At 54.8% G+C, this 26,310-nt stretch overlaps 1 protein-coding gene across 2 annotated transcripts in view; it reads left to right on the top strand.

Moving 5' to 3' along the window:
• PDE4C (phosphodiesterase 4C) overlaps positions 1-26,284 on the top strand; it is a 29,007-nt gene extending 2,723 nt beyond the window's left edge. The window contains exons 1-15 of one of the 2 annotated variants that reach the window (XM_008971042.4): positions 3,307-4,440; positions 8,381-8,572; positions 9,403-9,439; positions 9,522-9,595; positions 9,797-9,849; positions 10,211-10,323; positions 10,407-10,500; positions 11,327-11,490; positions 11,686-11,784; positions 12,332-12,496; positions 12,582-12,681; positions 13,935-14,089; positions 17,329-17,451; positions 18,878-19,060; positions 19,544-26,283. In XM_008971042.4, coding sequence (XP_008969290.3) covers positions 4,295-4,440; positions 8,381-8,572; positions 9,403-9,439; positions 9,522-9,595; positions 9,797-9,849; positions 10,211-10,323; positions 10,407-10,500; positions 11,327-11,490; positions 11,686-11,784; positions 12,332-12,496; positions 12,582-12,681; positions 13,935-14,089; positions 17,329-17,451; positions 18,878-19,060; positions 19,544-19,891 — 2,046 coding nt within the window. In that variant the 5' untranslated portion in view covers positions 3,307-4,294 and the 3' untranslated portion in view covers positions 19,892-26,283. Of the gene's footprint in view, positions 1-3,306; positions 4,441-8,380; positions 8,573-9,402; positions 9,440-9,521; positions 9,596-9,796; positions 9,850-10,210; positions 10,324-10,406; positions 10,501-11,326; positions 11,491-11,685; positions 11,785-12,331; positions 12,497-12,581; positions 12,682-13,934; positions 14,090-17,328; positions 17,452-18,877; positions 19,061-19,543 lie in introns of those variants that run through there. The other variant, XM_008971041.5, reaches the window with a different exon arrangement.
• Positions 26,285-26,310: the final 26 nt, after the last annotated feature.

The raw sequence follows: 26,310 nt of genomic DNA, 5'->3' as shown, positions 1-26,310 counted from the left end.
GAGAAGTGACATTTAAGTTTAGCCTGCAGGAGGAAAGAGGTCAGCTAGGGTGAGTGCAAGAAGGGTATTCTAAGTAGAAGGAACAGAATGTGCAAAGCCTCAGACTCAAGAAGATCAGGCATGTGAGGAGCTGAAAATGGATCAGTGTGGCTTGAGGATGGAAGGAGAGGCTCTCTGTTTATGCTACAAGCATTTATTTATTTATTATTTTTTAGATGGAGTCTCTCACTCTGTTGCCCAGGCCGGGTGCAGTGGCACAATCTTGTCTCACTGCAACCTCTGCCTCCTGGGTTCAAGCGATTCCCCTACCTCAGCCTCCCCAGTAGCTGGGATTACAGGTGCCCACCACCATGCCTGGCTAATATTTGTATTTTTAGTAGAGACAGTTTTGCCATGTTGGCCAGACTGGTCTCAAACTCTTGACCTCAAGTGATCCACATACCGTGGCCTCCCAGAGTGCTGGGATTGCAGGCATGAGCCGCCACACCCAGCCGCTACAAGCATTTATTGAGCATCTACTAAGTGCCAAGTACTGAGGGAACAGCAGGGAACAAGGCAGACCTGGCCTTGCTCTCCAGGGACTCACAGGCAAATAATCATGACAATAAATGTGAAATTGTATCCATGGCTGGAGGGTGCTCTGAGGCATTTACCTGGCTAGTCAGGGAGGGCTTCTCGGAGGAGGTGACTCTAACTGTAACCCAAAAGACAAAGCATCAGCAGGCGACAAGCATTCAGGTGAGGGCCATGGGGTGGAAATAAGCCTGGCTGATTCAGAGAACAGTGAGGAGTGGGGAGAGACTGGAACGGTGTAAGCCAAGAGAAGAGAGGTGGGGATGGGCCACATGGGACCTCTGGGAGGTGTGAATTCAGATCTGAGGGCAATGGGGGGCCATGGGAGGGTCTGCAGCAAAGGAGTGTGTGATTTGACCCATGCGAACATCTACACATGTGACCTGGCCCCCACCCTGCTCATTCTGCTTGACTCCTCCGTGGGGACTTGGGCAAGTCATCTCCCCTCTCCATGTCTCAGTTTACTCATCTGTAAAATGGGCAAAAACACCCATTAAAAAATCTCTCTGGGGCCACCTGGTGGCAGTGGAGAAAAGTGCCTGCCCAGAGAAGGGACATTCAAATGAGGGAAACTGAGGCAGTGGTGTGCTAAAGGCATCAGAATGGGCGCAGTGGCTCACACCTGTAATCCCAGTACTTTGGGAGACTGAGGCAGACGGATCACCTGAGGTCAGGAGTTCAAGACCAGCCTGGCCAACATGGTGAAACCCCGTCTCTACTAAAAATACCAAAATTAGTTGGGCGTGGTGGCAGATGCCTGTAATCCCAGCTACTTGGGAGGTTGAGGCAGGAGAATCACTTGAACCCAGGAGGCAGAGGTTGCAGTGAGCCAAGATTGCGCCACTGCACTCCACCCTGGGCGACAGAGTGAAACTGTGTCTCAAAAAAGTAAGGCCAGGGACAGTGGCTCACGCCTGTAATCCCAGCACTTTGGGAGGCTGAGGCAGGTGATCACCTGAAGTCAGGAGTTCGAGACCAGCCTGACCAATATAGTGAAACCTCGTCTCTACTAAATACAAAAAAAAAAAAAAAAAATTAGCTTGGCATGGTGGCACATGCCTGTAATCCCAGCTACTTGGGAGGCTGAGGCAGGAGAATTGCTTGAACCCAGGAAGCGGAGGTTTCAGTGAGCCGAGATTGTGCCATTGCACTCCAGCCTGGGCAACAGGAGCAAAACTCTGTCTCAAAAAATAATAATATGTAAATAAAATAAAATAAAATAAAATAAATAAAGGCACCAGAGACTACTGGGCACCTCTACAGGAGATGCAGTAATGCAGGGATGGAGTCAGGGTAGGGGTGCTTCTGTCCAAACCTCTTTCAGCTTTTGTCCCTTACCCAGCGGGGCTTGGAGAGCCTCCCAGGGCCAGGTAGGAGCCAGGCTGTGAATGCTGAGTCCTGGCTCTGTGGCCACCCCTTGCTGTGACTCTTTCTCCATCCGAACAGCTATTAATTAACACCTTCCTGTTAGAACTGTTAATAAAATATTTAAAATTAAATATATGGATGAAACATTAATAGTAAACCTATTGATAAAATATTAATGTGAGACTCGCCCCTGGGACTACAGAGGGGATGAAATGAGTTAACGCATCCAGTGCGGGAGGACCCAGGCTGGGAAGAACACTACCTGCCCGGGTTCAAATGACCCCAGTCTTGCACCTTATGGCTGTGTGTCCTTAGGCAAATGACTGTGCCTTTCTGTGCCTCAGTAGCCCCATCCTCGAAATGGGAATAGTAGTCCACACTTTGTAGGTTTCGTCTGAAAATCCAATGACTTTTCCCTTCACTGCTGTTGGCTGAGTGCTGCATGTTTTTGAAGCACTCAGTTTACATAATTTTGTTTAGTCTTAGCCTCCTATTTTATGTCTGTGATTTTGGGGGAGGGGCTGAATCTCTGTGCCTCGGTTTCTCCTTGGGGACATGTAACTATTGTCACTTCTCTCACAGTGGCGGGGAGGTGGTGTCAAGACTGCTGAGACCTTGGCTCCAGTGTCCCCACAAGGCCAATCCTAGCAGCATGTGTCCCCTAGGGATGGCTATAATTAGGTCTGGCCCCAGCAGACAACGATGGTATTTTTGTCTTGGGGACAGCGAGGTCTGGTTCCCGCCAGGTGTCTGGTTGCAAGACTGCGGGGGTTAGGGGGGCTTCCTGGCCAGATACCTGAGGCTCTCTGTTTTTCTGGGCTGTGTGACTCCTCCTCTGAGCCTCTGTTTTCTCATCTGTAGAATGGGGAGACTCTCATGTATCTGGCCTTAGCATGGTTGCCTCAGGATCTCCTACAGGATCCCTGATCAATGGGCTTCTCCAGGACTGCCAGAAACATGGGTACCATGTCTGGGGACACCAAGACTGAGGCAGCCGCCCCGGGGGGAAGGCCCAGGCTGAGAGACAGAGGTCATTCCACAGCAAGGGGCACGGTCAGGCCTCAGTTGCTGGGAGGTCCCCTGGGCCTCTGCCTGTGACATGGCTGTTTCTAGGTCCCTCCTCCTTGTGTGACACATGCTAAGCCTTGGTTTCCTTTTCTGTAAAGTGGAACAAGGCCAGCCTGACTCCAGCATTCCGAGGGTAGAGCACCCGGTACAGACTCTGGGAATCCTCCCAGACACCAGAGGCCCCCCCAGTCCTGGGACAGTGAGGTCCCTCTGATGGCAGGGGTGGGCGGCTGAGGTTTCGCAGGACAGAAGACTTGGCAGAGGTGATGTGCGGATGTTTGTCTAGGAGGAGACAGCAGGAGAGGTGAAGGCATCCAGAGACAGGGCCTGGGGAATGTCAGAGCAGGTGGGGGATCATGTGGGGAGTTGCGTGTAGGGGTGCTGGGAGAGGGGGACCTGAGTTTGGGTCTCGCTTTCTGCAACAAAGACCCATGCCCATGACCGCTTCCATGGAAGCCTCAGTTTCCCCACTTGGTAAAGGATTAAGGGTTTGTAGTTTCTGGTGCGCTGTTTGATGGCACTAGGCCTCAGTTTCTCCATCTGGAAAATGGGCAGAGGAGGATTAGAAACATTGCGTGGGATCGGACATTGGCAAACTCTATACCTCGGTGACGCCCTCAATAATGGAAGGCAAGACAGCTGTTTCTCTGGGCACCTTGCTTTCTGACTCCCTCATTCTACACTTTTTAGCAGTTATTGGCCCAGCAAGCTGCACTAACCAGGGACGTGCAGAGGAAGGCTGAGTAAGATCCAGGCTCTGAGATCTTAGGGGCAGCCCCCTAAAGAAGTGCAGTTGGGCCTGGCGCAATGGCTCACACCTATAATCCCAGCACTTTGCGAGGCTGAGGCAGGAGGATCACTTGAGTCCGGGAGTTCGAGATCAGCCTGGGCAACATAAAGAGACACCCCCATCTCTCCAGAAAATACATTAGCCCGGGCGTGGTGGTGTGCATCTGTAGTCCCGGCTACTTGGGAGGCTGAGGTAGGAGGATCCCTTGAGCCCAGGAAGTTGAGGCTGCAATGAGCTAGGACTGTGCCACTGCACTCCAGCCTGGGCAACACAGCGAGATCGTCTCAAAAAAAAAAAAAAAAAAAGGAGCAGAGAGTTGCGTCTGACTCTGTGCCTCAGTTTCCCCGTTTGTCCCGGGGGTCGTCAGGGAGCCGCCGGCCTCGAGGCGGGGCCGATGCGCCCTTTGCCCCCTCCCCGCTGGGCCCCGCCCCCGCAGCTGTCCAGAAAAGGTCCCGCGCAGCCGGCGCTCGGTCCAGCCTCCACGCAGTCCTGGCGATGCAGGGCCCCCCCGCGCCCGCCCCGGTCCCCGGGCCCGGCTCCCCTCGGGGATCCCCGCGCGGCTCCCCCGGGCTCTTCAGGAAGCTTTTGGTGAATCAGAGCATCCGCCTGCAGCGGCGCTTCACGGTGGCCCATCCGCTGTGGTGAGGCTGGACAGAGGGCCTGGCGGGGTCACCGGGACGCCCGGTGTGGAGGTGGGAAGGGCAGGGACAGGGACAAGGCCAGGGACAGCTGGGGCCGGGGCCGGAGTCAGGGCTTGGACGCTCTGCCTCTCCCTCGCTTTCTCTGTATCTCTCTCCCTCTACCCTACCTTACCCTACTTTTGTCTCGCAGTTGGTGACTCTGTCTCTCTCTGTCTCTGTCTGTCTCCACCCGCCGCCTGGATATAGGCCCAGGGGACCAGCCGTCTGTCTCCTTCCAGCTGTGAGGCCCAGAGTGGGACGGGCTGAGGCTCACGTCTCCTCCTGACCCTCGCCGGCCTGGGGCAGGCAGGCTGTGCGTCCTGGCAGTGGGAGGAGGGGGAAGGGGCACTCCTTCCCTTGGTGCCCCCTCCCACCAGCATCCTGTCCCAGTGCCAGCAAAGAGATGCCCTGGGGGCCTCACAATGAACTCTGGGTGTCCACGGAGGAAGACCTGAATTGAGGGGGTTTTCGAGGCAGGGCGTTCGGGAGTCCCAGGCTGAGCGCGCGCCTGCGCCCGGAAGCTGCTTGCGCTGCATCCTCTAAGCACTCGGTCCACCCCTCTGGGTTCGAATCCCTGCCTTTCCAGAAACGACTGTGACCTCGTGGGGAGGGATGGGGGCAAGGCTGGGGTTCGGAGTGGGGCTTGTGGGCGCCGACTGTGGCTGGCATCCTGCGCTTGGTCCGCGCCGAATTGGCACCCACTTGGTAAGTCTGGCACCCAAAGGCTGAGAGGGGAGGTCCCTCTCCAAGGTCATAGCTGGGGTTGGAGGGAGAAGGTATGACCGTGGTTCCTGGTGGTTCCATTTCAACCAGGGAGTGGGAGAGTGGGGGTTCCGTGTCCTGGAGAGCGACCTCGGGGCACCAAACACTAGCGAAGCACATTCCCTTTTGAAGGCGCTAGAGACAGCGCAGGGACGTCGAGGGCGCGTCGCGGGTACTAGGAAGTGAGGATGAACGAGGGCCGGCCCCGCGCAGGCCAGACCCGAACCCAAGTCCGAGCCTCCCTGGCTCAGTTTACCCCCCTGGCCAATGGGCAGCCGCGCCGTTCCCACAGCCGGGGGGCCCTACCCCCGCACCGCCCGCGTCATGGAACCACAGCCTGACCCCGCCGCTCCCGGCTAAGTTTAGAGCAGAAAGAAAAACAGCCTCCCCCGCCCCAAGAAAACCCGGGCCCAGTCCTTAACCCTCCGCGCCCGGGATCCGGATTTGCACGCCCTGTGGCCGCTCCTGGCCTCAGTTTCCCTATTTGTCCACAGACGCGCTTTTCTGGAACCCTTGGGGAGAGCCGAGAGAGGGGTAGGGGGTCGCGATCCGCATGCCTCCCCCTCGAGGGGCAGATCTGGGTTATCCGCCGCCTCCAGTCCGCCCCTAAGAGCGTCTCCCATTGCACCACAGCGCCCACGGCGCACCCCAGACGGGCCAGGGAAGGGTTAAGAAGCCCCGCCCCTTCGGCTGGCCGTGGGGTACATCCCGGTGCTGCTAAACCCGCTGGAGTCGGACGGAACAGGCCGAGCGCGGCCGGTCTTAGTCGGAGATGCCCGAACTAGCCCTCATGTAGCCGGACGTGACCGAACATGCCCGACCCGGCCCGAGCGTCACCCGGACTTGTTCGAAGCAGACCGAGCGTAACCGGACTTAGGCGAACAAGCTCGAACTTATCCGAAGTCTCCCGAGCTCAATCGGACGTAGCCGAATTCTCCCGAACTCATCGAACAAACTCTTCGTGACCAAGTCCAGTTCGACGTGATCAGACCCAACTCAGACCCGGTCATACTTGGACCGAATGCTGCCAAATCCCCCACCTCTACCCAGATCTGAGCCTACGCGGGGTGCCGACCCAGCTCGTGGACGGGGATACGGTGACCTTTGACCCAAAAGTCATGGCCGGGACCAGCCGGACACTGGCCCTCGGCCGGGAACTCCGAGTCTCAGGCGGTCCCGGTTGTCTTCCTGTCGGTGCCGCTTCCGCCTGCCCTTCTTGAAAACCCACCCCCAGGTCACCGCCTTCTCTAGCGCCCCAGTTCTTGCCCTACGCCCTTTCTCTGACCTCTGACCCCAAAGAGGAGGGGCCAGAGGGAAAGACAGGGTTTGAGGGTAGAACGGGACAGGTAGTGTGGAGAGGGAGGAGGGTGGGCCGGGCAGAAAGCACAGCCTGTGCAAAGACCCGGAGGTGGAAGATAACAGGCGGAACGTTCAGGCTGAAGATGAAGTGGAGGAGTGGGGGAGCCTAGGGCAGGACCCGGCTAGCTGGGGGCGTGGTCGGCGGCCGTGGGGCGGAGCCTTATGGGCTGAGGGTGGAGCCTGGAACGCTGGGGGCGTGGCAGGTAGCCAAGGGTGTGGGCAAGTTGGCTAGAAGTGGGGTCTCTTTAGACTAAGGCGCACGCAGGAGCTAGGCAGAACCCCGGCCTCCTCCAGGTAGAAGAGCCCAAGAAGCTGTTTCCAGTCCACGTGTCCACCATGTGAGCTAGATCTCAGTTTGTCCCTTTGCAATATGGTCATCCAGTCGCAGTCTTTGGATGTTCGGTTGTAACCCCCTCAAAGAGCTCTCGGGGATGGGCTACATCACGCACATGTTAGAAACAGGGGAGGCCGGGTGCGGTGGCTCATGCCTGTAATCCCAGTACTTTGGTAGGCCGAGGCGGGCAGATCACGAGGTCAGGAGTTCAAGAGCAGCCTGGCCAACACGGTGAAACCCTGTCTCTAGTAAAAATACAAAACTTTGGCCGGGCACGGTGGCTCACGCCTGTAATCCCAGCACTTTGGGAGGCCAAGGCGGGCGGATCACCTGAGGTCGGGAGTTCAAGACCAGCCTGACCAACATGGAGAAACCCCGTCTCTACTAAAAATACAAAATTAGCTAGGCGTGGTGGCACACGCCTGTAATCCCAGCTCCTCGGGAGGCTGAGGCAGGAGAATCGCTTGAACACAGGAGGTGGAGGTTGTGGTGAGCTAAGATTGTGCCATTGCACTCCAGCTTGGGCAACAAGAGTGAAACTCTGTCTCAAAAAAAAAAAAAAAAAATTAGCCGGGCGTGGTGGTGCGCACCTGTAATCCCAGCTACTTGGGAGGCTGAGGCGAGAAAATTGCTTGAACCCGGGAGGTGGAGGTTGCAGTGAGCCGAGATCGTGCCCCCACTGCACTCCAGCATGGATAACTGCACTCCAGTGCAGGCAACAGAGCAATATTTCGTCTCAAAAAAACCCCAAAAAACAGAAAAAAAAGAAATGGGGAGGCCGGGTGCAGTGGCTCACTCCTGTAATCCCAGCACTTTGGGAGGCGGAGCTGGGAGGATTGTTTGAGGCCAGGAGTTCAAGACCAGCCTGGGCAAAATAGTGAGACCTGGTCTCTACAAAAAATTTTAAAATTAGCCGAGTGTTGGGGCATGCTCCTGTAGTCTCAGCTACTCAGGAGGCTGAGGCTGGAGGATGGCTTGAGCTTAGGAGATTGAGGCTGCAGTGAGGTAGGATCACACCACTGCACTGCAGCCTGGGTGACAAAGTGGGGCCCTGTCAAAAAAAAAAAAAAAAGAAAAGAAAAGAAAGGGTGAGAGAGAGAGAGAGAGAGAAAGAACGAGAAAGAAAAAAAAAAAAAAGAAAGAGAGAAAAAAAATAAAAGAAATAGGGTGATTGAGGTCCAGAGAAAGTCAGTACCTGTCCATGGCCACATAGCCACTTTGAGGAAGATCTGGAACTGAGGTCCTGGAGTCCAGTGTAGACTCAAAGACCAAAGTGTGAGGGGTGCAGGGTTCCTGAGGGTGTAGCCGGGGGCAGGTGAACAAGCTGGAAACCACACTTGCCTGACTGCCAAGCAGCCCCAGGGAGGACGCACCAGACAAGGTGGCCACGACCCGGCACCCAGTTGTCATGACCCTCGTCTCTGACCATGCCTTCTCTCCTTTCAGCTTTGACCTGGAAAATGGGCTCTCGTGCGGGAGGAGGGCCCCGGACCCTCAGTCCAGCCCTGGCCTGGGCCGGATTATGCAGGCTCCAGTCCCGCACAGCCAGCGGCGTGAGTCCTTCCTGTACCGCTCAGATAGCGACTATGAACTCTCGCCCAAGGCCATGTCTCGGAACTCCTCTGTGGCCAGCGACCTGTGAGTCTGGGGCTGGTGGGATGACACCGCCTCTACCCTCCCTCCTTCCTTTGTTCCTCTATTCAGCAAGCTCCTTCAAATAGCCATTTAAGGAAGGTTTTGAAGTTTAAGTAGGAGTTTGCCAGACAGCTCATATATTCAATCAAGTGTGTAGAGAACTTGGCCTTTTGCTGGAGTAGGGGTGGTAATCCAAAAACATTAAGGTCGGCCAGGCACGGTGGCTCACGCCTGTAATCTCAACACTTTGGGAGGCCGAGGTAGGCGGATCACCTGAAGTCAGGTGTTCAGGACCAGCCTGGCCAACATGGTGAAACCCTGTCACTACTAAAAAATACAAAAATTAGCCAGGTGTGGTGGCGCGCGCCTGTAGTCCCAGCTACTCAGCAGGCTGAGGCACGAGAATCGCTTGAACCCAGGAGGCGGAGGTTGTAGTGAGCCGAGATGGCACCACTGCACTCCAGCCTGGGCGAAAGAGCAAGAGTCTGCCTCAGAAAACAAAAACAAAAACAAAAACAAAAAACATTAAGGCCAATTAGCGGCAAATGAAGAAATACTTTGATTTGAGCTTCCTAGTAGGCATAATGAAAAGGGAAATATCTACTTACCCCTAGGACTCAGTTTCCCCATTTATGAAATGCCGATAAAGTGAGTGAATGGTTGGAGGGGCTGTGCTGGGTCTCAGGGAGAGTCGCATGAGGGGACCCCAGGGACTAAGAAGGAGCCTGGAGGAGAAGTCCTGAGAGCAGGACCCCCTCAGCTGAGGGCATATGGTGTGGGTAAAAAGCTGGAAGATGGGAGAGAGCTCTCCCTGATGGCCCGTCTCCTCGCAGACATGGAGAGGACATGATTGTGACGCCCTTTGCCCAGGTGGGTGTCCCCCGCCCTCCCTGCCCTGACCCCCTCCGGATCCGGCCTCTCCTTCCCACCGCCTACCACCTCCTCCCAACAGGTCCTGGCCAGTCTGCGGACCGTTCGGAGCAACGTGGCGGCCCTTGCCCGCCAGCAATGCCTAGGAGCAGCCAAGTAGGTAGAGGGCGGGGCGGGGCGGGGGCGGGGCCGGCAGAGACAAGGTGGGCGGGGTGGGGCGGGGCCTGGCGGAAAGCGGGCTGCAAATTGAGGCTGGGGCTCCGGCGCCTCCAGGTGGGTTTGAGGGGCGGGGCCTGGTGGACTTGGGGGCGGGGCGAGATGGGCGGAGCAGCCACGCCTGAGGCTGCTGTACCGCAGGCAGGGACCCGTCGGAAACCCTTCATCCAGCAATCAGCTCCCTCCGCCTGCAGGTAAAGTACCTGTTCCTTCCCTCCCCCGCTGAGGACAGCTGGGAGCTTCCTTTCCATAGTGACCTCCCCAGTCCATGAGCCCCTTAGACTGGGGCTAATTGTAGCCCCGCCCCTGCAAAAACAAACAATAACGCCCTCGGGGATGGACCCCACCACACTCATATTACAGATGAGGAGGCTGAGGCCCAGAGATCTCATGGTCACACAGGCACTCGGGGAACAGATCTGGAACTTGGGTCCAGGAGTCCTGGGTGGCCCCCGTGGGAACAGTTTCAGGGTCCAGATGAAGAGACGAAGTCGTGAGAGGCGTGGGGTCCCTGAGCGGGGGGTTGGGCAGGCCCCTGACTGCCTCGGCTCCCAGAGGACACGGGGCAGAAGCTGGCATTGGAGACGCTAGACGAGCTGGACTGGTGCCTGGATCAGTTGGAGACGCTGCAGACCCGGCACTCGGTGGGGGAGATGGCCTCCAACAAGGTGAGGTGGGGCAGATCGCTGAGCTCACCTGCCTCGGCCCACGGTGCCCCATCATCACGGTCTTCACCTTCCCTCCGCCCCAGTTCAAGCGCATCCTGAACCGGGAGTTGACCCACCTGTCCGAAACCAGCCGCTCCGGGAACCAGGTGTCCGAGTACATCTCCCGGACCTTCCTGGGTGAGCTTTGTTGAGTCACTGCCTGGACGACATTTTAGGAGTACTAAGAAACAAAAGAAAGATTCCTATGATAGACCTCAGTCTGGGGGAGATACAGCCAGACACCGACACCTTCAGCCCCATGAGTCAGGGCTGGATCAGAGGGAGGAACAAGGGGAACTTCCAGGAGCAGGGGACATTAAAGCTACGGTTTTGAAGCATGAGTAGAAATTTGCCTAGGAGGAGATGGAGGGAACCAGACACTAGCTTGGGAGACGGAAAGGACATTAGGCTGTTTGGGGGAAAATGCTGAGCCCCAGGCACCCAGGGGCCAAGCCTAGCAGAAGGGTTTACTGAGATCAGCTGTGAACAGAGGAGAGGGGTAGGTAGCTACAGGCAAGACAGGATCTTTTTTTTTTTTTGATACAGAGTTTCACTTTGTTGCCCAGGCGGGAGTGCAGTGGTGCAATCTCAGCCACTGCAACCTCCGCCTCCTGGGTTCAAGCAATTCTCCCACCTCAGCCTCCTGAGTAGCTGGGGTTACAGGTGCCTGCCACCATACGTGACTAATTTTTGTATTTTTAGTAGCGATGGGGTTTCACCGTATTGCTCAGACTGGTCTCGAACTCCTGACCTCAAGTGATCTGCCCACCTCGACCTCCCAAAGCACTGGGATTACAGGCGTGAGCCACCGCGTCCGGCCGACAGGGTCTTTACTCCGAACTTACTTTGGTTCCTGTAGAAAGGGAAATAGGCTGATCCTGGGGTTTGGCAAAATTCAGGTCCTGAGGCCAGGCCCCAGCAGGTGAAATCGGCTTCTCTGAGCTTCACCCTGGCCCATCCGCAGACCAGCAGACCGAGGTGGAGCTGCCCAAGGTGACCGCTGAGGAGGCCCCACAGCCCATGTCCCGGATCAGTGGCCTACATGGGCTCTGCCACAGTGCCAACCTCTCCTCAGCCACTGTCCCACGCTTTGGGGTCCAGACTGACCAGGAGGAGCAACTGGCCAAGGTGGGTCCCCAACCACAATGCCAAGATCAAGGTTTGGCCCCTGGCTCTGTCTGGATGCCCTATCTCGGGCCTGTTTGCCCACCTATATACTGGGCAGTTGGGGCTCACTGTGGAACCTGGGGTGGGAGGATGGAGGCTCTAGAGTCTGGGGAAGTTGGGCTGGGGTTAATTAAGCTTCAGCCCTTCATATCTTAGGAGCTAGAAGACACCAACAAGTGGGGACTTGACGTGTTCAAGGTGGCGGAGCTAAGTGGGAACCGGCCCCTCACAGCTATCATATTCAGCATTTTTCAGGTACCTACCCTGCCCTTGGCTTCCAAGGAAAAACTCCTGGGGTTTCCCTCACTGCTTCCTACCACAGACCTCAGGGACACTCATTTTTCAAATCCTCCCTGACATTTCTGAAGGGGATAATTTGAGCAGGGTATTGAAGGATGAATAGGAGTTCACTCAGATGAACAGTTTGTTGTCCAGAAGCCTCAGCCCTGGCCCGGCCCCTGGCCCTGAAGAGGAGAGAAATCTGGAGAGAAGAGCTGGACAGAGACACCCCCAGTCCTGTAGGGTCAGGGATGGACCACCAAATAACACAGAGTGGAGGAGTTCAGGAGAGCACAGAGGGCATCTCAGAGGAGCAGGTGCTTGAGGCATAGATAGGAGTTCAGAAGAGAGGGGTAGGAACAGCATGTGCTGCAGCCCCAAGGCCAAGGCCCTGAGCCAGGATCTGTGATGGACCAGGAGCAGGTGCTTGAGGCATAGATAGGAGTTCAGAAGAGAGGGGTAGGAACAGCATGTGCTGCAGCCCCAAGGCCAAGGCCCTGAGCCAGGATCTGTGATGGACCAGGAGCGGGACCTGCTGAAGACATTCCAGATCCCAGCAGACACACTGGCCACCTACCTGCTGATGCTGGAGGGTCACTACCACGCCAATGTGGCCTATCACAACAGCCTACATGCCGCCGACGTGGCCCAGTCCACGCATGTGCTGCTGGCTACGCCCGCCCTCGAGGTACCGCGCCATGACTGCAGGCAGGTGGGCGGGTGCAGGGCCCAGAGAACCCGCCCCTCACCGCCTGTGCCCTCTGCCTGCTCAGGCTGTGTTCACAGACTTGGAAATCCTGGCTGCCCTCTTTGCAAGCGCCATCCACGACGTGGACCATCCTGGGGTCTCCAACCAGTTTCTGATTAACACCAGTAAGTGGGAGTTGGAAGTGGGTGCAGGAGAGGAGGTGGACCCTGCCTCCACCCTGTCCACCAGGTGATCTCAGGGGGTTCCCATCTGCCCTGAGCCCAGTCTCCCTGTCTATGAAATGACTATGACAGTTTTCCCTCCCTTCAGGGTCTTGGAGCAGGTCTGGGTACACAGTAGGTGCCAACAAATGACAGAATAATGAGCTGTGGCAGAGCTGATCTGGTTCCACCAAGACCTTTATTTATTTATTTTTAAAGACAGTGTCTTGCTCTGTCACCCAGGCTGGAGTGCAGTGGCGCGATTTCGGCTCACTGCAACCTCTACCTCCCAGGTTCAAGCGATTCTCTAGCCTCAGCCTCCCGAGTAGCTGGGATTACAGGCACACACTACCATGCCTGGCTAATTTTTGTATTTTTCGTAGAGACAGGGTTTCGCTCTGTTGCCCAGGCTGGTCTCAAACTCCTGGCCTCAAGCGATCTGTCTGCCTCAGCCTCCCAAAGTGCTGGGATTACAGGCACGAGCCACCGCGCCCAGCCAGTTCCACCAAGATCTTAAAGTTTAGGATCCTATGAGGAATCTGAAAAACTCAGTTGACAGGCAATTATTGGGCACCTTTTGTGTACAAGCCCTGGAGTGCTGGGGGTGAGAGTGGAGGCCCCTCACTCAAAGGACCTAGAGTCCAGAGACTGGGTGCCATGGCTCACACCTGTAATCCCAACACTGTGGGAGGCCGAGGCGGGAGGATTGCTTGAAGCCAGGAGTTCGAGACCAGCCTGGGCAATACAGTGAGACCCTGTCTCTCAAAAAAATAACAAAAGTTAGCCAAGTGTGGTGGCACACACCTGTAATCCCAACTACTCAGGAGGCTGAGATGGGAGGATCACTTGAGGCCAGGAGGTTGAGGCTGCAGGGAACCGTGATTGCACCACTGCACTCCAGCCTGGGTGACAGCAAGACCCTGTCTCTAAAAAAGAAAAAGAAAAAAAAAAAAACATTACTGAGTACTCACTGTCACTGGCCATAGGGGGTCCATGAGGAGCCTTCCCAGTCTTGGGTAGGCAGAGCCAAACACAGACAACCCTAGCCCTGCAGTCAGGGAAGCGCCAGGGACCTGGATGGTTTCTTACAGGAGGGCATGCTAGAGTTGGGCCTTCAACGCATGGGTAGGAGTTTGCTAAGGATTTCCAAAAGCTGCTTTTGGGTAGAGTGGGTGGGGTGGGTGGATCTTGGGGCTCTCAGTCCCATACCCTCACAGACTCAGAGCTGGCGCTTATGTACAATGACGCCTCGGTGCTGGAGAACCATCACCTGGCTGTGGGCTTCAAGCTGCTGCAGGCAGAGAACTGCGATATCTTCCAGAACCTCAGCGCCAAGCAGCGACTGAGTCTGCGCAGGATGGTCATTGACATGGTGAGGCCAGGGCAGTAAGCGGGGCGGGAGGGGCAGAGGGGAGCGGGGCATCCTTCTCATCTGCAGACAGCAGGGTGGGGTGATATTGGCATGGCCGGCGGTTCATCCAGACCCAGGCATGTCCTCACTCTGTCTGAGCTTCCTCATCTGTGAAATGGAACAGTGGAGCCAGGGGCGGTGGCTCATGCCTGTAATCCTAACACTCTGGGAAGCAGAGGCAGGCGGATCACCTGAGGTCAGGAGTTCGAGACCAGCCTGACCAACATGGTGAAACCTCGTCTCTACTAAAAATACAAAAATTAGCTGGGTGTGGTGGTGTGCACCTGTCATCCCAGCTACTTGGGAGACTGAGGCAGGAGAATTGCTAGAACCCGGGAGGCAGAGGCTGTAGTGAGCTAGTGAGCTGAGATCGCACCACTGCACTGCAGTCTCAGCAACAGAGTGAGACTCCATCTCAAAAAAAAAAAAAAAAAAAAAAGGGGGCTAGTGACTGCCCAAACCCTAGGCCCTCTGCTGGGCCCAGCAGATCCTGGCTGTACCCAGGCAATGTGGAACCGTTTCTGGGATGTCAGGTGCAACTTTTGCTAAGCCTTAAATTAAGCACATCTGGGCCGGGCGCGGTGGCTCACGCCTGTAATCCCAGCACTTTGGGAGGCTGAGGCGGGTGGATCACTTGAGGTCAAGAGTTCGAGACCAGCCTGATCAACATGGTGAAACCCCTGTTTTTACTAAAAATACAAAAATTAGCCGGGCCTGGTGGCGGGCACCTGTGATCCCAGCTACTTGGGAGGCTGAGGCAGGAGAATCGCTTGAACCTGGGAGGTGGAGGTGGCAGTGAGCGGAGATTGCACCACGGCACTCCAGCCTCAGCAACAGAATGAGACTCTGTCTCAAAAAAAAAAAAAAAAAGAAAAGAAAAAAATTAAGCAGCCAGGCACGGTGGCTCAGGCCTGTAATCCCAACAGTTTGGGAGGCCGAGGCAGGCGGATCATGAGGTCAAGAGATCAAGACCATCCTGGCCAACATGGTGAAACCCTGTCTCTACTAAAAATACAAAAATTAGCTGGGTGTGGTGGCATGCACCTGTAGTCTCAGCTACTCGGGAGGCTGAGTCAGGAGAATCATTTGAACCCGGGAGGTGGAGATTGCAGTGAGCGGAGATCGCACACTGCATTCCAGCCTGGCAACAGAGCAAGACTCTGTCTCAAAAAAAAAAATTATACACATCTATCCATTTGAATTTTTTTTTTTTTTTTAGGTAGGGGCACATCAGTAAGTTTTGGGGTCTCATGCCTCATTCATTCACTTAACAAGCATTTATTGAGCACCTATTGTGTGCTTGATCTGTGCAAAGACAGTTCCGGCCGTTATGAAATTCTAACCCTTGACTAGGGACCTGCAGGCAGAGCTGTGAGGAGGAAGGTTCAAGGTGCTTTCGGAGCCCAGACCAGCCAAAGAGGTCAGAAAGGGCTTCTTGGAGAGGGAACATTGAAGCCAGGGTGTGCAGAATGAGGAAGGCTGTGTTCTCAGCAGAGGGAACCCCACGTGAGGAGGGCTTAGACAAAGCCAAGGCTTGGAGTGAGAAAGAACTAAACGTTTGGTGAGGTGGAATTGGGGTCTTGAGTGGTGGGTACCCACAGGGTGGGGAGACAGCATTTGGGACAGATGAGAGATTTGAGGAGAAGTTTTGAGACTTTTGTCTGACTCTCAGAGAAGCCGGTGAACCACATCTGAGTCACTCCTGGCTGGGCTGAGTGGTGGGTTAAGTTTTTTTTTTTTTTGAAATGGAGTCTTGCTCTGTCACTCAGGCTGGAGTGCAATGGTGTGATCCTGGCTCACTGCAACCTCCACCTCCTGGGTTCAAGTGATTCTCCTGCCTCAGCCTCTGAGTAGCTGGGATTACAGGCGCCTGCCACCACACCCGGCTAATTTTTTGTATTTTTAGTGGAGACGGGGTTTCACCATGTTGGCCATGCTGGTCTTGAACTTCTGACCTCTGGTAATCCACCCACCTCTGCCTCCCAAAGTGTTGGGATTACAGGTGTGAGCCACGGCGCCCGGCTGGGTTAATCTGGTTTTTAAACATCTGTGCCTAGAAATAGCCCTCCAGGGCACATGGTGGCTACATGGAAGTTTGAGGGGTATGAAGTCACATCCCTCCCCACAGTGAGCTGCAAACTCCCCTGTGGCTCCCATAGCCTCTGGACAATCTCCCCCAGCTGCCAGAGGCCCTCAGTCTCTTCAATCTCACCTCCCTTTCTCTTGAGCTCACTTCTTCCAGCCACAGCCACCTCTTTTAGTTCCCTCCCATGTACCCAACTCTTCCAGCCCCTTTGCACAGAACTCATCCTCCCCACTGTCCTCAGGCACAAGTCACCCTAGCCCGTAACCAGCCCTGTGGGGTCACAGTTGGGGTTGGAGGAGGCCAGAAGGGTCAACAGAGGCATCCTAGAGGATGGGTTATTTATTTTTTTTTTTGAGACGGAGTCTTGCTCTGTCGCCCAGATCTGTTGCAGGATCTCGGCTCCCTGCAAGCTCCGCCTCCTGGGTTCATGCCATTCTCCTGCCTCGGCCTTCCGAGTAGCTGGGACTACCGGTGCCCACCACCATGCCAGGCTAACTTTTTGTATTTTTAGTAGAGACGGGGTTTCACCATGTTAGCCAGGATGGTCTCGATCTCCTGACCTCGTGATCCACCTGCCTCGGCCTCCCAAAGTGCTGGGATTACAGGCGTGAGCCACGGCGCCCAGCCTGAGGGTGGGTTATTTGAAAAGGGCTTTGAAGGATGAGTAGGAGTCGGGAAGCGGCATTCCAGGCAGAGGGAACAACGTGGCTAAAGATCTGGAGGCTGGATTGGTTCTAGGGTTTGCTGTGACTCAACGAATGCCTTCCTGCCCCACCCACCCCACAGGTGGGTTTCATTGACTACACTGCCCACCCACTGTGGGAGACTCTGTCTGACAAGTCCCAGGCGCACAGATTTGATCACCTCCCCACTACACCCTGTCACACAAGTGGAATTCATGGCCAACCCAAACGACCTCCCAAAAGGGGCCCCTGACTGAGCCCCTCTTTTGAGCAGAGTTTGCAGTGAATGCAGTTGCATCCTTCCATTTCACAGATGAGTATGCTGAGGCCCAGAGGGCTGAGTCTGAGCCAGAGTGGCATCTGGGAGTTGGGAGTGAGGGTTGGGGTGGGCAGGGTCCTCGCGCCTGTCACCTTCCCTTGCCTGCCCCCAGGTGCTGGCCACAGACATGTCCAAACACATGAACCTCCTGGCCGACCTCAAGACCATGGTGGAGACCAAGAAGGTGACAAGCCTCGGTGTCCTCCTCCTGGACAACTATTCCGACCGAATCCAGGTGTGTAGCTGGATGGGCACTGGGGCTTCCTTTTTAAATTTTGGTTTTACTTTATTTATTTATTTATGTATTTATTTATTGAGACGGAGTCTCACTCTGTCGCCCAGGCTGGAGTGCAGTGGCGCCATCTTGGCTCAGTGCAAGCTCTGCCTCCCAGGTTCACGCCATGCTCCTGCCTCAGCCTCCCGAGTAGCTGGGACTACAGGTGCCCGGCACCGCGCCCAGCTAATTTTTTTTGTATTTTTAGTAGAGACAGGGTTTCACCATGGTCTCAATCTCCATGAGATTGAGATCTGCCCACCTCGGCCTCCCAAAGTGCTGGGATTACAGGCGTGAGCCACCGCGCCCGGCCGGTTTTACTTTAAAAACAACTTTAGCAGCCGGGCGCAGTGGCTCACGCCTGTAATCCCAGCACTTTGGGAGGCCGAGGCAGGCAGATCATGAGGTCAGGAGTTCAAGACCAGCCTGGCCAAGATGGTGAAACCCCATCTCTACTAAAAATACAAAAATTAGCTGGGTGTGGTGGCGGGCGCCTGTAATTTCAGCTACTCGGGAGGCTGAGGCAGAGAATTGCTTGAACCTGGGAGGTGGAGGTTGCAGTGAGCCAAAATCACCCCACTGCACTCCAGCCTGGGTGACAAAGCAAGACTCCATCTCAAAAAAACAAACCAAAACAAACAAACAAAAACAATTTTAGCCAGGTTTCTTACACATTTAGAGTGAAGGCTGGGCGCAGTGGCTCATGCCTGTAATCCCAGCACTTTGGGAGGCCAAGGTGTGAGGATTGCTTGAGGCCAGGAGTTAGAGGCTGCAGTGAGCTGTGATTGCACCATTGCACTCCAGCCTGGGCAACTGAGTGAGACCCTGTCTCTTAAAAAAAAAAAAAAAAAAAAGCTGGGCTCAGTGGCTCACACCTGTAATCCCAGCACTTTGAGAGGCTGAGATGGGTGGATCGCTTGAGCTCAGGAGTTTGAGACCAGCCTGGGCAACACCCCGTCTCTACAAAAATACAAAAATTAGCCGGGCATGGTGGCGCATGCCTATAGTTCCAGTTACTCAGGAGGCTGGGGTGGGACGATCATTTGAGCCTGGGAGGCAGAGGTTGCAGTGAGCCAAGATCTTGCCACTGCACTCCAGCCAGGGTCACAGAGTGAGACCCTAACTCATTAAAAAAAAAAAAAATCGGAGAGGGCCTCCATTTTTGCAGTTCTCATTTAGCTTCATTTATGAAGTGCCAACTGGATGCCAAACTTGAAGAAATGGCAAGAGTCACATGCCTGTGCCTTAACCACTTCTTCAGGTCTCAGGCCTCAGTTTCCCCACCTGTAAGATGAATGTGTCCATGGCACCAAGCCTGTCTGTGGAGGTGCCAGGTCTAGGTGTGGCTGGGCCCCGCCAGTGCCCTCCCAAGCCTCGATCTCTGTAGGTCTTGCAGAACCTGGTGCACTGTGCTGATCTGAGCAACCCCACCAAGCCGCTGCCCCTGTACCGCCAGTGGACGGACCGCATCATGGCCGAGTTCTTCCAGCAGGGAGACCGCGAGCGTGAGTCGGGCCTGGACATCAGTCCCATGTGTGACAAGCATACGGCCTCAGTGGAGAAGTCCCAGGTTGGCAGGGGACTGGGCTAAGCTGGTAGACACTGGGAGGAAGTAAAAGGGAGGGGCTGAGCCAACCCCACGAGCCCTGGTTTGGCCCTGGCTGGCTAGCCAGGGAGTGTGCCCGAAGGGTGCTGTCTGGGCCGAGTTAGACCTGGGATCCATTCTCTCTGGGCTTCAGGGAGAGGGACATGCACTTCTGGGGTTTGGAAACATCTGTTCTAGGTGACATGCAGGACCCTGGAGGGGCTTCCAGTCTGGGGGACACGTACATTCAGCCCTGTGGGGTTAGGGTTGGGGTTGGAGGAGGCCAGGAGGGTTAAGGGCGGCATTCTAGAGAATGAGTTATTTGAAAAGGGTTTTGAAGGATGAGCAGTTGTTGGGAAGCGGCATTCCAGGCAGAGGGAACAACTTGGCTAAAGATCTGGAGGCTGGATTGAGTCTAGGGTTCACTGTAACTCACCAAATGTCGACCTGCCCCACCCCCCGCCACAGGTGGGTTTCATTGACTACATTGCTCACCCACTGTGGGAGACTTGGGCTGACCTGGTCCACCCAGACGCACAGGACCTGCTGGACACGCTGGAGGACAATCGAGAGTGGTACCAGAGCAAGATCCCCCGAAGTCCCTCAGACCTCACCAACCCCGAGCGGGACGGGCCTGACAGATTCCAGTTTGAACTGACTCTGGAGGAGGCAGAGGAAGAGGATGAGGAGGAAGAAGAGGAGGGGGAAGAGACAGCTTTAGCCAAAGAGGCCTTGGAGTTGCCTGACACTGAACTCCTGTCCCCTGAAGCCGGCCCAGACCCTGGGGACTTACCCCTCGACAACCAGAGGACTTAGGGCCAGCCCTGCGTGAACTGCAGGGGCAATGGATGGTAAAGCCCTTTGGCTCTTGGCAGGCAGACTTTCCAGGAAGAGGCTCCATGTGGCTCCTGCTTCACTTTCCCACCCATTTAGGGAGACAATCAAGCTCTTAGTTATAGGTGGCTCCCAGGGTCTAATTGGAGGCACCTGGCTGGGGTCCACTCTGACCCTAGACTTGCCTAAAAGAGCTCTCTAAGGGGCAGCCTCTTACGATGCCCTTGGTGTCTTTCTCCTGGGCTTCTATCCCTGTGAGGAGAGGTGCTGTCTGCTGGAGCCTCTAGTCCACCCTCTCCAGTGGTCACTCTTGAGTCACATCTGTCAATTATTTCTTTCTTTATCAAATATTTATTGCTCATCTACTTCGTGCCAGCTTTCTGCCTCTGTAGTAGCCCTGCACAAAGGGTGGGGAGTCAGGAGACCATCCGAAAGGCATCTCTCCGTCTTCCTCTACCAAGCGGCTCTCTGCAAGAGCATGGAAATGTGAATGGGGAAATTTTCAGCACCAAAGCTTCATTCATACCCAGTTTTGTTTCCGAAACTGCGGTAGGGGGCAGGAAGAGGAGCAGAAGAGAAGGGCTGGGCAAGGCATAGTGGCTTATGCCTGTAATCCCTGCACTTTGGGAAGCTGAGGTGGGAGGACTGCTTAAGCTCAGGAGTTTGAGACCAGCCTGGGCAACATAGCAAGACCCCCACCGTCTCTTAAAAAAAAAATTAGCCAGGCATGGTGGTGTGCACCTGTAGTCCCAGCTACTCAGAAGGTTGAGACAAAGGGGATCGCTTGAGCCCAGGAGTTGGAGGCTGAAGAGAGCTATGACTACATCACTGCACTCCAGCCTGGGCAACACAGCAAGATCCTGTCTAAAAAGAAAAGAGAAGGAAAGGAAAGAGAGGGGGCTCTGAGGCCGAGCACAGTGGCCCATGCCTATAATCCCAGCACTTTGGGAGGCTGAAGCAGGTGGATCACCTGAGGTTAGGAGTTCGAGACCAGCCTGGCCAACATGGTGAAACCCCATCTCTACTAAAAATACAAAAATTGGCTGGGCATGGTGGCGGGCACCTGTAATCCCAGCTACTCGGAAGGCTGAGGCAGGAGAATCACTTGAACTCAGGAGGCGGAGGTTGCAGTGAGCCGACATCATGCCACTGCACTCCAGCCTGGGCGACAGAGCAAGACACTGTCTCAAAAAAGAAAAAAAAAAAAAATAGCTGGGCCAGGTGGCTCACGCCTGTAATCCTAGCACTTTGGGAGGCTGAGTGAGGGTGGATCGCCTGAGATCAGGAGTTCGAAATCAGCCTGGCCAACATAGTGAAACCCTGTCTCTACTAAAAATACAAAAAATTAGAGGCTGGGTGCGGCGGCTCACACCTGTAATCCCAGAACTTTGGGAGGCCGAGGCGGGTGGATCACGAGGTCAGGAGTTCAAGACCAGCCTGGCCAACACGGTGAAACCCCATCTCTACTAAAAATACACAAATTAGCTGGGCATGGTGGTGGGTGCCTGAATCCCAGCTACTCGGGAGGCTGAGGCAGGAGAATCCCTTGAACTCGGAAGGCGGGGCTTGCAGTGAGCCGAGATCGTGCCATTGCACTCCAGCCTGGGTGACAGAGCAAGACTCCGTCTCAAAAAGAAAAAAAAAAAAAATTAGCCGGGCATGGTGGCAGGTGCCTGTAATCCCAGCTACTTGAGAGGCTGAGGCAGGAGAATCACTTGAACCCGGGAGGTGGAGGTTGTGGTGAGCCGAGGTCGCGCCACTGCACTCCAGCCTGGGCAACGACAACAACAATGAAAAGAGGGGGCTCTGTGCCCGGCATGTCTCTGAAGACTGATTGCACCTGTGCACCAGTTGTTGCTTTAAGTCGCTTTATTTTCTGTCTTTGCTGTCTCTGGATGTAGGAGCCCCCTGCTTTCTCTGTCCTCAGAACGCCATAGTGGGTCCCCTACGTGTTCCTCCTTCCCTAGGACAGCAACAAAAACACACGATTTTCCCTCTCTAGCAGGTCTCTAAGTCTCCTGATTCCTGAAACTGCCTCAGACTCCCCCTAGAGGAATGGAGGCCCCTGAGGCTTTCTTGCCATCATAGCCTCTTCTGGATCTCAGTTTCCCCTCTGTAACCTGATCCTAGTACTTGGATAAACTCCGACTAGGTGTGGGGGGTTGTTGTCTGTGACCTCCCTGAAATATCTTAGACATTTGGGGTACTGAGCATTTATCTGGGGTTAAATAAAATCTTTACATCTTAAGACATTCGATTGACTAAATTGAGTGTCCTGGCCATTTCACTGATGAGGAAACTGAGGCGCAGAGAGGTCCTCTTGCCAGCTCAAAGTCAAGCATCTGGGCGCCCAATGTTAGCCAGCGGCGCCCCCTGGTGGCGGGCGTGGGAGACACGGCGGGGCGCTTGTCGGGGGTTGGGGGGTGGGTCGGAGGGATGGCATCCTCCAGCCGTGATGGTCCCACTTACCGCACCTCGCCAGGAAGAGCTCGTCCTGCTGGTCGGGCCTCCGAGCGGAGTGGGCAGCACCATGCTCAAGCCTAGGGTTCGATCCCCGCCTCCGGAAGCCTCAGTATCCATCCCTCCCCTCTGCCTCCCTCTTCGCGTGCCTGAATATTTATACAAGATACAGGCGTCATCACAGCCGCCCTCGGCTTCCAGAGCAGCTGGCTTCGTTCATAAATATTATAACCACTCAGAATTCATCATCATCACAGTTAATGATAAAATTCCACAGTGCCAGAACTAAAAGTCATCCGGGTTCACGAACTTGGTGCATTTCCTTCCAGACTTTTAAAAAGCAGATATTTAGGGAATTTTTTTTTCAAGATTTTTCCCCCTAGTCCGCTTACAAAGTAATACCATGTTCGCTGTAAAAAATTTGGAAATAATGGAAATGTATAAAGAAGGAAATAAAATTCTGCTGTATCTCCACCCATGGATTATCTGCAGTATTTTGACTTATTTCCCTCTAGTTTTTCTCCATCTGTTACAAGATTTTCATATTTTTGGCTGGGCGCGGTGGCTCACGCCTGTAATCCCAGCACTTTGGGAGGCCGAGGCGGGCGGATCACGAGGTCAGGAGATCGAGACCATCCTGGCTAACAGTGAAACCCCGTCTCTACTAAAAATACAAAAAATTAGCCGGGCGTGGTTGCAGGCGCCTGTAGTCCCAGCTACTCGGGAGGCTGAGGCAGGAGAATGGCCTGAACCCGGGAGGCGGAGCTTGCAGTGAGCCAATATCGAGCCACTGCACTCTAGCCTGGGTGACAGAGCGAGACTCTCAAAAAAAAAAAAAAAATTCATATTTTTTTCTTTCTTTTCTTTTCTTTCTTTCTCTGTCTTTCTTTTCTTTCCTTTTCCCTTTCTCTTTCTTTCTTTCTTTGCGTCTCGCCTTGTCGCCCAGGCGGGAGTGCAATGGTGTGATCTCGGCTAACTGCAACCTCCGCCTCCCAGGTTCAAACAATTCTCCTGCCTCAGTCTCCTGAGTAGCTGGGATTACAGGTGCCCACCACCATGCCCAGCTAATTTTTGTATTTTTAGTAGAGACTGGGTTTTCACCATGTTGGCCAGGCTGGTCTTGAAATCCTGACCTCATGATCCGCCTGCCTCGGCCTCCCAAAGTGCTGGGATTACAGGCATGAGCCACTGCACCCAGCCCTAGAATATTCATATTTCTTATAAATGAATATTCATATGTTCTCCTTCAGTTTGAGCCAAAGGCATTTGTCCCTCTCCCCTTACTGACTGCATCTGCTCTGGCCACACTGCAAGCCTGGTCCCACCACAGGGCCTTCAAACAAGCTGTTCCCACTACCTGGAATGCTTCTCTCTCAGCCCCCAGCCTCACCCATTGGGTTTTTGTTTTTATTTTTGTTTTAGACAAAGTTTTGCTCTTGTTGCCCAGGCTGGAGGACAATGGCGCGATCTTGGCTCACTGCAACCTCTGCCTCCCGGGTTCAAGCGATTCTCCTGCCTCAGCCTCCCAAGTAGCTGGGATTACAGGCGACCGCCACCATGCCCGGCTAATATTTAGTAGAAATGGGGTTTCACCATGTTGACCACGCTGGTCTTGAACTTCTGACCTCAGGTGATCCACCCACCTCGGCCTCCCAAAGTGCTGAGATTACAGGCATGAGCCACCACACCTGGCCCCCCCATTGGGTTTTAAGTTAGTGTCTTCTTCCCCGAGAAGTCGTCCCTGGACCCGTATCTGGGATACTTTTTTTTTTTTTCTTGAGACAGAGTGTCCCTCTAGCACCTAGGCTGGCGTGCAGTGGTGCCGGTGATCTCAGCTCACTGCAACCTCTGCCTCCCTGGTTCATGCGATTCTCATGCCTGAGCCTCCTGAGCAGCCTCCTGGGACAGGCACCACTACACCGGGCTAATTTTTGTATTTTTAGCAGAGATGGGGTTTCACCATGTTGGCCAGGCTGGTCTCGAACTCCTGACCTCAAGGTCAAGGAGTGATCCTCCTGACTCGGCCTCCCAAAGTGCTGGTATTACAGGCATAAACCACCGCACCTGGCCACATTTTTATTTTTATTTGTCTAGTGTAGACGATAGGGTAGGGCTGCAGGGAAGCCTCTGGACTTTCCTCTGAGTGGGGCCGGCCTGGAAGCCTAGCCCGTTCTCCCACCAGCTCTGTCTCCCCTGACACAAAGAAAATACCCCAATCCGGCAGCCCCTCCCCCAGTTCAACCATTTCTAATTCCAGAGCCCAATGCTGCTCTGGACAATCAAGGGCTTGCATTCTTTTTAAATTTAAATTAAGTAATTAATTTTTTGAGACAGCGTCTCACTCTGTCGTCCAGGCTGGAGTGTAGTGGCGCCATACGGTTTCCTACAGCCTCGACCTCCTGAGCTCAAGTGATCCTCCTACTTCAGCCTCGGGAGTAGTTGGGTCCACAAGCACGCGACACCACATCCAGCTAATTTTTAAATTTTTTGTAGAGATGGGGCCTCCCTATGTTACTCAGGCTGGTTTCCAATTCCTGGGCTCAAGCGATCCTCCCGCCTTGGTCTCCCAAAGTGGTGGGATTACAGGCGTAAGCCTCCGCACCCGGCTATTTTTACTTTAAAATACTAAGTCAGTGACGGAAGCTTCCGCACATTCTCGTGGCTCACTTTTCTCTTCCTGGGGAAAAAAGGCAGGAGGTATTTCCGAGAGAGCCACCCATGTAGGAAGCGTGCCTTTGGGCGATCAGGGAGCTGAGCAACCGAGAAACCTCCCCTCCAAGGGGGCGGCAGGCCAGGGCCTGGACCAGCTGCCCTGGAGCCCCCCACAGAGCACGGACTACCGCGTGGGCGCGGAGGGCAGGGAGAATGGGAGGTGGATTTCTTTTTATTTTTTGTTTTTCTGAATTTTCCCAATTTCTCTGCAGTGGATTGGTGATACTTTTATAGTCCGAGTGGGGGAGGAGGGAGCAAACATGTTACCCTAAAAAGAAAAAATAAATTTCCCAAATGTAAACGGTGCGGGGACGTGGGGGTGGGCGTCCCAGTACTCCCAGGGCACTGGGGGCGGGCTGGGGACGGGGTTGGCGGCGGCTGGGCCTCGAGGCGCTAAGTTATTCTGGTCTCTCGGCGCCTCCGCAGCTGGCGAGCTTTTTATAAACAGGACGAGTCACCCCCCGCCACACACACACGCTCCAGCCCCGCCTACTGGGAGGGGTGGGGGGAGAATCTAGGGGATCAGGACTCTCCTGGGGGCCACACACCCCTGGAGGGTTTGAAAGCTGGAGTAGGGGGAGCAGGAGACCCAAAGTGGGGGCTGGGGTTTCGGGCTCCTCCCCCCTCCCCAAATTCTGACTTCCTTCCCTAAAGATTTGGAGGAATAAAAGATGGACCATCTTAGCTCCCAAAAGGCTCCATTCTCTGAGTTTTGCTTTCCCAGGATGGAGGGAGGGGGTCTCCCAGCCCCCGGGTCTTTGAATCCGAGCTTTGAAGAGCTGGAGGCTTCGGCTCGTGCCCTCCCTGTTTCCCGGGGCATTTACCGCAGGCTTTAAGGGGTTTCCGGGACAGGTCGCTTCTCTGTCCCTGCTAAACCTTTTCTTCGAATTTTCCTCTTGATGACGGGGCGCAGGGAGGGGAGGGGGTTCCCAGAGAGTCCATCAGCCCCTTCCTCCTTTTCTGGGAATGGTGGGGAGGGGAGGCTCTCTTGACCTCTACTTCTTTCTTTTCAAACCTCAGAAACGGGGGAGGGGTGGAGTCTTTACTAGCCCCTCCCTCAGTGGGGGGGGTCTTACGCCTCGGGAATGGGACAGGGGTCCCTCTTGACCCCTGTTTATTCTTTTGTATTTATTTTGAACCCCATATATGTGAGGGTATAAAACATCTCTTGGGCCTCGATTTTTCTTTTCTGCAATTGGGAGTCAGGGGCATTTAACAGGGGTCACAGC

The sequence above is a fragment of the Pan paniscus genome, chromosome 20 (genome assembly GCF_029289425.2).
Source record: "Pan paniscus chromosome 20, NHGRI_mPanPan1-v2.0_pri, whole genome shotgun sequence".
Classification (NCBI taxonomy): domain Eukaryota; kingdom Metazoa; phylum Chordata; class Mammalia; order Primates; family Hominidae; genus Pan; species Pan paniscus.
The sequence above is the reverse complement of the archived record's forward strand: the minus strand, read 5'-3'. Positions and strand labels throughout refer to the sequence as shown.